This window comes from Esox lucius, chromosome 18 (assembly GCF_011004845.1).
Source record: "Esox lucius isolate fEsoLuc1 chromosome 18, fEsoLuc1.pri, whole genome shotgun sequence".
Taxonomy (NCBI): domain Eukaryota; kingdom Metazoa; phylum Chordata; class Actinopteri; order Esociformes; family Esocidae; genus Esox; species Esox lucius.
Genome location: NC_047586.1, coordinates 5,065,339 through 5,075,859, shown reverse-complemented (window position 1 = coordinate 5,075,859; position 10,521 = coordinate 5,065,339). Strand labels below are relative to the sequence as shown.

General features: G+C 39.5%; 1 protein-coding gene across 1 annotated transcript; it reads left to right on the top strand.

Annotated features, from left to right (window-relative positions):
- The first annotated feature begins 566 nt into the window (after positions 1-566).
- On the top strand, positions 567-6,121 carry LOC105023112 (tetraspanin-6). The gene is made up of 9 exons (XM_010892046.3): positions 567-899; positions 1,282-1,335; positions 1,423-1,542; positions 1,648-1,722; positions 2,608-2,691; positions 3,041-3,172; positions 3,309-3,350; positions 5,040-5,123; positions 5,333-6,121. The coding sequence occupies exons 1-9, from the start codon at positions 840-842 to the stop codon at positions 5,432-5,434; spliced, it is 753 nt and encodes a 250-aa protein (XP_010890348.2). The 5' UTR covers positions 567-839; the 3' UTR covers positions 5,435-6,121.
- Positions 6,122-10,521: the final 4,400 nt, after the last annotated feature.

The window sequence follows — 10,521 nt, the reverse complement described above, 5'->3', positions numbered from 1 at the left end:
GGGTACACGCTCCAACTCAGTGCCATCGATGAAAACTGGGGCGGGACTGCTGCCTGGGCCAGTGACAGGTTAAAAATATCAGTAAAGACCTCGGCAAGCTGCCCAGCACATGCTCTGAGCGCACGCCCGGAGACGCCATCAGGACCAGCAGTCTTGCATGCCTTCACCCTGCTCAGTGCAGACAAAACATCTACGATGGATGAGGGGGAGGTCGTCTGGGGGGAGCTCTGCTTTAATGGCTGGATTTTTGTTGTCCCAGTCAAAGCAAGCGTAGATTAACTGTTTTTGTTACTCTTAGTCAGATAACATACAACAATAACATTGGTTTTTTTTATTCTGGCAAATTTGCTGTCGAATGGTACATTCTCAACGCCCCAATGGAAAATTACTGAAATTGCATGATTTTGTTTTTAACATTTAGGTTTTTCTACGGATGGAGGGGTTGTTCAAAAAAACAGTTGTTAGCAAATTGGGCAGGGCCAATCATGATAAATAGTGTCCCCACAACATGTGTAAGCCCCTGCAATGTGACCTAGACTCCCTGATTCCCATCAAATTTGTGACGCTTCTCATTATTCTACTTCTTCAAACAAACTCATAGTGGTTAGTGCATACATTTCCATACTTTTCTGTAATATACCCAGTCAGAATCAAAGCACCACCTTGGCTTAACCAAATGAGCTACATGGGCCATCCCCATAAATGCAAACCACAACCCTCATCTCACACAGGGATGTAAAGAAGGTATACGGGTTGAAGTTGAAACAGCCAACACTGTGAAACTACTGGACACTTTAAATTCATTTTCAACCCGACTATAACTTCAGAAACTCTTCACAATGGCATTGGTTAACAACTGTCAGAAACGTCTGCTGCTGGGATTCAATATATTGTTAGGGGTGAGTAATATTACATAATACACCAGCAGTTGTTTTATTCATTGAGTTCTCTGCTGATATCTAACCCTGTTTCACTATTTTACTTCAGTTATGTTGGTTTATTCCTCTTCTGTACAGTACTTTATGTATTTTTTTCATGCAATAGATAACCAAGTGGTTTGGGCGTCTGAACAGTAATTTAACATTTGCAGACTGAATCAACCTGGCAAGATGAAAAGAATGAGACATTCTGTCTTTGGACAAGTCAATTAGTCTTAAATGTTCATTTAAGTTGCTCTGGATAAGAACATTTGGTAAATGATTAAAATGTAAATAAATATATATATATATATATATATATATATATATATATATATCCTGACATTGTTTTTTCGCTGTTTAGATAGTAGGTGTCCTGGTCTTGCTTTGCGCATTACTGGGAGGAACAGTCAAACAGGTGCAGTAACCATCAAAGTACATAACAACAAAAAAGTACATTATTTGATTTATGCCTATTGACAATGTGTTGTAATATTTTTATCAGGATGACCCAAACTCATCAATTGGCTTAGTAATGATTGGAGTTATAGGAGTGGTTGCGGTGCTATTGTCTTTAATGGGAGTCTATGGTGTGAACAAAGAGAACATTTGCATGCTGAAAACGGTAACTACTTAAATTACATTGTTGTAAGAAACAGATGTGATGTGAGGTAAATATTTTTGATGTACAGGGGTTTTTTATTTACAAAACCTTTGCATTTGCTTTTAGTGCATTGGAATAATGGCGACTGGAACAGTCTTCTTTTTCTACATAGGTATCAATACTGCTATTTCCAAAGCTGAGGTACTGTAACATTTTATATTTAATACAGTTTAAAACCATATTTTTTATAGTTACACAGTTTTTAAAATGTGCATTGATGTTAAATCAATATCAAGCCCTTACACTATCTGTTAGTACAAACAACAAAGTTATTTGAAAGGAGGGTTTGAAAGTACATTTTTGTGATTATTCTGTAAAAATAAGTTAGATTATAAATATTCCTTTATTTTCGGGGAAAACAATTGTTTTAAATACAAATTAAAAAGGGATTGTGCAAGGCATTTACATTAGATTAGATTAGATTCAACTTTATTGTCATTGAACAGTGCAAGTACAGTACAACGAAATGCAGTAAGCATGTAACCAGAAGTGCAAACAGAGAGCAGGAAATGTACAAGTATTTACAAGTATTAAGTACATGTATATTACAAGTGGAATGTGTAGGTGTGCATTGAAGGCAAATGCAGTACAAATGGCAATACTAAATGTGCAATTAAGGCAAATAGGTGAGGAATATTTTATGTGCAAGGTGTATGTGCAACTGAAATGCAGGTATAGCAGCGATGAGGTTCCTTAGGTAAACACGTACCTGTAACTACTGAAAACTTCCATTATCAGGCTTTGCATGGCAGTGTCAGGGTAGTACAAGGGAGTAGTGCAACAAGGACCTGAGCGGGTCACAGAGTAAGTGATGGGTCACAGCAGGGTTCAGCAGGGTTACAGCAGATGGGGAAAAAAACAGTTCCTGAGCCTGCTGGTGCGGGAACGAAGAGACCTGTACCACCTGCCTGATGGAAGGAGGGCAAACAGTTTGTGGCATGGATGTGAAGGGTCCCTGATGATCCTGCGCGCCCTTCGCAGAAACTATATATGATTAATACTTTCCTCTTATTTCCAAAATGTAAGGTCATGGAGAATTTAAGGGAACACCTTCCTAGGATGATGAATGAAGAAAATCTCAGAGAAGATATCATGGTTCTGCAAGCACATGTACAGTAAAACACTGCCGTTAAAAATATAGATATTTCTGTAATTTAACAGACAATGTAGGAATCACTGTAAGTACACATTAAATGTGTTCTGAGAGTTTTGTTCAATTATATGCATATATATTTATCTGTGTACAGTATGTTTACACATACAGTTACTCAATGGAATGAAATGTAACATTGGAGATTCAGAGATTTTGTCAGGGGCCGGAATACTTGGCAAGGCACTTGAAAATATATATACAGCTACATATATAAACATAGAAGAAGGATACTTTGTGTATTTAAGATCAATTCGTCGGACTTGCAAGTGGATTTCAAAGTGCCTTATGTCGGTTTCTTTGTTTCAGAGGAGGTGTTGTGGGATAGTGAGTTACAATGACTGGGGCAGCGAGATTCCAGACACGTGTAAGTGTCCTAGTTTTGAACTCAACCCTTCCCAGTGTACAGAGGTGAAGACAACTGAAGACAGGAGCAAATGGGTAAATTATATAACAGATAATTGTATTTTAGCTGCTACCTGTTAATTTATAGTGAAGAGATATATATATATAATGAAGAGACAAATATTTAACACATTAGGCAATTACTAATCTTTATTCTTTTCTTTTACGTCAGGAAATATCCCCAGTATCTGATACGGTTAGGATCTACAGAGAAGTAAGCCAATTTCACAATACAGTATAAAAAAACGTTGTACACATTTTGCTAAATCATTCTGAGATTAACTTTTGTTACAGTGGGATCAAAAACTGCTTTACACAGGTGATAAAGATAAAAACGATTGCATACATTTTTTCCTAAAGTGGTTCATTGTATGCAAAAACATTTATGTTCATTTTACTAAAATTAGTGTTAACAGAGAGATTTTGTTTAACAAGTAAAATTCTCAAAATTACAGAGGTCAGAGATTTTTTTTTTTTAATACAGTTACCTGGCCTTGTCAGTTCCATATTACTCCTAGCGGCAGCTTGGGTGCCTGTGAGCTCAACAGACACAGTTCCTCCCAAAGAGAGGGAGTAAAAAGCATTGACAAAAAAGGGGGTGGGGCAATTTGTTATAAAACATACTTTTGGGGGAAATACATTCTTAGTTGTCCAACAAAATCTTTAAGTAATTGTGTTGGAGTAAACAAATATTTTTTTTTCACATAATATACAGTATTGTGCAAAAGTATTGGGCATCTGAAAGTCAGACTACCGCCATTTATTTGGGTGGTAAATGCATATTTGTAAAAAACGAAATACATATTTTACAAATTAATACCTACTACCCAAATAAACTGCTTTAGTTAAACTTTCAGGTTCCTAAGACGTATGCACAGTACTGTAGCTCAATATTTGAATACTTTAAACAATGTTTCTTGCTCATATTTAGCAAGGGTGCCAAAGTGATGGTGTTTGTAGGTAGACCCAAGAGCCGAATGAAGCATAGTCACTTTTGTTTTCTTCTCTTTTCTAAAACACAAATAAAATGTCATTCACCGGTGGCATGAAAACTCAAGACTAACGCAGATCAGACATCTTAGATCAACTTCAATAGTAGACAACCCAGTGAGTTAGCGACCCCTAGTGGTTGGGACAGAAGTCCTCCTTACAGCCAATCATTCTGGTGATTTATAGTACGTCCTGTACGGTCAAGGCCACTACTGACACATTCTTGCAGTGTCTAACAGATAAAATATATTTAATTGAAGACTCTTCAAAGTAACCACCATTTGCCTTGATGAAAGCTTTACACACTCTTGGCAATCTCTAAGCCAGCATCATGATGTAATAAGCTGGAATGCCTTTTAATTAATTAACAGTTGTGCCTTTTTGAAAGTTAATTTGTGGAATTTATTTTCTTAATGCGTTAGGGTGGGTGTAGAGAAGACCATTATGATGTCAGTACTGCTGTAGTTTAATGGCAAGAACAGCTCAAGAACAAGCAAAGAAAAACAATTCTCCCATTTGAAACATGAATGTCAGTGAATCCTGAATATTTGAAGAACTTTGAAAGTTTCTTCAAGTCTTTGCTAAAGGAAAGGTTTTATGAAACCAATATTATCGCCTTTCCGCCTGGCTTCACAGTGGCAACCATGCTAGCAGGAGGTGACCTTGAGTTCTACAAAACCTTTGGATAGGAATGAAAAACAATCAGTTCACAACTTGTATTCCACAAGTAAAAAAAACCCACAGTGTGTCCTCAGTGGTAGATACGGGCTGGTGTACTGTACAGTACATAACAGGCATATGGGGTAACTGCCATCCTAATGGGGTTATGATTTTTAGGCTCACTATCAAACTGTCAAAGTAAATCTAATGGACCAGTGTTTTTAAATAGAAATGGACGTGTCTCTCCTGTTAGGCTTGTGGCCCTCTCATATTGGAGACTGTTGACTTCACTTTGAAGGCCACATTCGGAGTCTTTGTTGGACTCGGGTTTTTCACGGTATGTGATTATCGCCATTAATATTGTTATTGCACTATTGAATTAATAACAAATATTTGCTCAAACAAAAGGGAACTTCTTTAAGTGATGTTAAAGCAGGCAAATGTCACGTTCATCCTTGATTATGTCCTCACATTTTTAACAGTGTTTTATGCACACTGCGTTATGGGTGATTGAGTTTTATGAGTTTTGTATCGTCTTTCCCACAGTTAATTGGGATAGTGTTGTCCTGTCTGACCATTCATCAGATAAAGAATACGCAGTCTTCGAGATTTCAAGAGACCACCTGTGACAACAGATTCCACCTGTGAGTCCAAATTCCAGGCTGTGCCCCATGCGGGGCATCTCATGGAGGTTGCACTCAGTAGCCTACACCCAAATTTTGCATGCAAGGAATTTAGGATTTTAGAACCCTGATAGAGTCTTGGGCTGGGTGGTGGGAGAGAGGCTCCAGTGATGATGGGTTAGGGTTGGGTTGTTGCTGGAATGCCTCACTGAGGGATGCTGGGTGGAGTCACCTTTTTATTGTGATCAGATCTTCGTCTTCACTCCACTGCTTTATTATTGTTCAGTTATCCTCTTCCTCATCTTGGCTTTGCTTGCTTGCCTGCACAAAAACAATTTAATTACATTTTTGTCACCACTGGTTGTATCATCCCTTTTTTTATTTGTGGGGAAAAGTGGATAACTCTGCTTGTTTGCAATGCCTATATATAAACGTGTTTCAAAGAATACCTGACTGATTTGGATGTTAATCTATATTCAAAAAGATGGCGACCTGTATGGCGAGGTATCAGGCCGATCTGGACCTTCAGTTATACGGGACACCCTTAGAAGGAAGGGGGGGTGGGTAGTGGAGGTATTTCAGAAAGCAGTGTTATCATACTCTGAGTTTAAACCAGGTGGTCTCCTCATTTCCAGTTGAAAGAAGAGGTGATTCAACACAGTGGTAAACATGCCCCCGTCCCAAATTTTTTGAAAATTGTTGTTGGCATCAAATTCAACTTTTTCCATAAACAATAACATTTCTCTGGCTCAACATTTGATATATTATTTTTTTTTTTACTATTTTCTATTAAATACAGGGATAAATAATTTGCACATCACTGCATTTTGTTGTATCAGTGTCAGACTTATATCTGTGCTGAAGTTGAGCACAGTTCCCTTTCAACCACAAGAGGGAACTATATATCAGAGTAGAAACTCAAAAGACAAAGTAGAGCAAGCAGAAGCTCATCTTCTCTGTTCTTTTATTTGTGTGAAATGTAAAAAACCAAATCAGGCATGATGTGACTGAATGCTAGACTTGAATGTTATGACCGGTTCTTTGGAATGTTTATAGTTTGGGTGCCTAAATAACCGGGATGGCCCTGAACATGTATGGGTTGTATGGTATTCTGTTAGACCATGAGATGATCTCGGCCTTGCAATTTCTCAATTGTTTTATGTTTACAGAACACGCTTGTTTAAGATATGAGGGCCAAATCAGAGAAAGCTCAGTTTGCTGGAGGTGTATGCTTGTATTAAACACGATTGCTTGATTTACTTTATCAATGACCACTCTTGTCTTTCTTTTTACCAGTAAATGACCTACTACATACACTATACATAGAGAGGAGGAAGCAAAGCAATAGATGACAGTAAGCCCCCGCAGTGAAACACATTATACAAGTTGGAAATAGAGATGTCCGATGCTTATTTGAGGCTAGCATAGCATCAAACACACCATTCAAAACAGAAGTATTATAATATCAACATACAGAAGGTACATCCAACACCCAAAAGGTGATTAGGAGGAATTTGACATCAACACAGATAGTGGATTTGTGATGTATTTTTATCGAAGTTGCCAGAATGCCCACTAATATCGGCACACTTCTAATAACATGAGCATTTCTACACTTCTATTAGATCGAATAAGCCTCACCTATAATTTTATTATAACTTAAAGATTGAATAACCCCTGAATGAAATATGGAGCACATATTCGGTACATAAATGACATAATACGTTATTTTCGGGGACTGGTTTTAGCTTGAATGCGCTAGTTTCATTACCAGTGACCAATAAATATGCCACTATAGGACATTTTGGGTTGTTGTCGTGATGAAAGATGAATCCTGGTCACATATCAGTGTAAATTTGCTGTCCCTTCAAAATATCACAACACACAGCCATTAATGTCTACACCGCTGGCAACAAAAGTGAGTACACTCCTAAGGGAAAATGTCCAAGTTGGGCCCAGTGTCAATATTTTGTGTGGCCACCATTATTTTCCAGCACTACCTTAACCCTCTTGGGCATGGAGTTCACCAGAGCTTCACAGGTTGCCACTGGAATGACGACATCACGGAGCTGGTGGATGTTAGAGACCTTGTGCTCCTCCACCTTCCATTTGAGGATGACCCACAGATGCTCAATAGGGTTTAGGTCTGGAGACATGCTTGGCCAGTCCATCACCTTTACCTTCAGCTTCTTTAGCAAGGCAGTGGTCGTCTTGGAGGTGTGTTTGGGGATACTGTTGGAATACTGCCCTGCGGCCCAGTCTCCGAAGGGAGGGGATCATGCTCTGCTTCAGTATGTCACAGTACATGTTGGCATTCATGGTTCCCTCAATGAACTGTAGCTCCCCAGTGCTGGCAGCACTCATGCAGCCCCAGACCATGACACTCCCACCACCATGCTTGACTGAAGGCAAGACACACTTGTCTTTGTACTTCTCACCTGGTTGCCACCACACACGCTTGACACCATCTGAACCAAATAAGTTTATCTTGGTCTCATCAGACCACAGGACATGGTTCCAGTAATCCATGTCCTTAGTCTGCTTGTCTTCAGCAAACTGTTTGCGGGCTTTCTTGTGCATCATCTTTAAAAGAAACTTCCTTCTGGGACGACAGTCATGCAGACCAATTTGATGCAGTGTGAGGCACATGGTCTGAGCACTGACCCCACCCCTTCAACCTCTGCATCTATGCTGGCAGCACTCATATGTCTATTTCTCAAAGACATCCTCTGGATATGACCCTGAGTATGTGCACTCAACTTCTTTGGTCGATCATGGCGAGGCCTGTTCTGAGTGGAACCTGTCCTGTTAAAACACTGTATGGCCTTGGCCACCATGCTACAGCTCAGTTTCTGGGTCTTGGCAATCTTCTTATAGCCTATGCCATCTTTATGTAGAGCAAAAAAAAATGTTGTCAGATCCTCAGAGAGTTCTTTGCCATGAGGTGCCATGTTGAACTTCCAGTGACCATTATGAGGGAGTGTGAGAGCGATAACACCATATTTAACACACCTGCTCCCCATTCACACCTGGGACCTTGTAACACTAACGAGTCACATGACATCGGGGAGGGACAATGGCTAATTGGGCCCAGTTTGGACATTTTCACTTAGGGGTGTCACTTAGGGACAATGGCTAATTGGGCCCAGTTGGACATTTTCACTTAGGGTTTTCACTTTTGTTGCCAGCGATTTAGACATGAATTGCTGTGTGTTGAGTTATTTTGAGGGGACAGCAAATGTACACTGTTATACAAGATGTACATTAACTACTTAACATTGTAGCAAAGTGTCATTACTTCAGTGTTGTCACATGAAAAGATATAATCAAATATTTGCAAAACTGTGAGGGGTGTTCTCACTTCTGTGAGATTTTGTATATAATACTCCTGATCAGAGCACTCTGGGCCCTGATGGAATGTAGCGCACTATTGTGGAAAACAGAATGTATCACACATTCTGCCATCCTATTTACTGTAGTGGTTCACCAAGCCTCACTCAAAAGATCATCATAAGGACACTTGCACTTCTTGCCTGGAGGGGAAAAAACTGAGAAAACTGCAATCAAACAATGCAGGAAAACATTTGTTGACATCATACTCCTCCACCCACCACTCGTTGTTTCCATAAACATCTCTGCGGCCTTTAATGAATTACACAACACAAACATTTTAAGATAAATTAGGTGAAAAGTAGTGGTCTGCTCATGAGATCTTAACATGAACAGTATAAACTATTTTGACTTGTTGCATTAGCTTCAGTACCGTTTTGATTGGGACAATGCAATTGTGCTGCTTTGAGACAAGGATGGAGACTGGCTGAAACAAAAGTCAATCTCCAGTTTTTTTTCCCCCACTGGATTAGGCCTGGGAGTGAGTAAACAAGTTTGTTTGCCTTGCTTCATCGCGCTCAACGTCTTGTGGCGACTTGAGCAACTGTGAGCTCAATCTGGGTAGAAGAACAGAGTGTGAGGTTTAGCGTCCAGACGTCCTGGTTGAGCATGCTCTGTGACAAGAACTAGAAAGGAGTTGGATGTACTTCGGAAGACGTGTCTCAACGTGTCTGCTCGGAGTTGCTGTGATAAAGCAGGACCTTAATCTCAAAATGATCTCAGAAATTGTGGAAAGAATAGGAGGTGAAAGTAATAATGAATTGCACTAACTTCCCAAACTTGGTCAGGTCTCTTTGTAACAACTCCCATCCTATTCGGGAGAATTGAAGATTGCGGCATGCTTTTCTCATAGGCATCTGTGCCAAGTCATTTCATATTTTTTTCTACACACTGCTCTTCCAGCACGCCGGATGACCTCAGCTAGCTTTGCATGCACCCAGGCCGCCTGAGAGAGTTGTTAGAATGTGGTAACATATAACATCAGAAACATTGTTACAAGAATTGCCTTCATGCGATTTAGAGAAACTGTAGCAGAGGTCAAGGTAAAAAAGAGACCAGGCAGGGAAATCAAAGACTAAATTCAGAACAACTGTTTACCAGTTTTGTGGAGCCCTTATCAATTTTCTGTACTCTTAATTTGATAACTTTGTCTATAAGCCGGGAAAAACTCCACTGACTAAAGTAGCTATACTGTAGTTAAATAAATATCACATTTAAAGAACAATGATAAATATGTCTTTGTTACACTAAGAGGCAAGAGCGTTAGGAAGGAGCAGCAGCTGGAGTGTCTTGTGGATTTGGACGTCTGCCCAGAATGTGGAGATAGGAGAGGCAAGATACAGCCCTAGAGCTTTCCCAGCCAAACCAATGAGTAATGTTCAAGGACATTCTGACACTGTTGTGGAAAAACTCCCTACAACTCAGAAGTTTGTGAGTTCAGTAGTAGACTTTATTGCTGTCATAAAGCCATGTTGGTCTGCAGAATAACCGGCTACCAAGCATCGGACACCCACTTTTACACAGTATGGTTATACAATGATATTAGGCTTTCCCATTATGCTAATCTCTGCCCTAAAAGCTACCTTCATCAAACATTGGTGGCTCAAGTTCTAGAAGTTTCATAAAAATAATTGAGCCATAAAAACTATTCTTTGATCTCAGGGGGCTCAGGGAAACCTTAGTCAATGACTCCCTGTTTTCTGAGCTCAGGGAAACAATCAA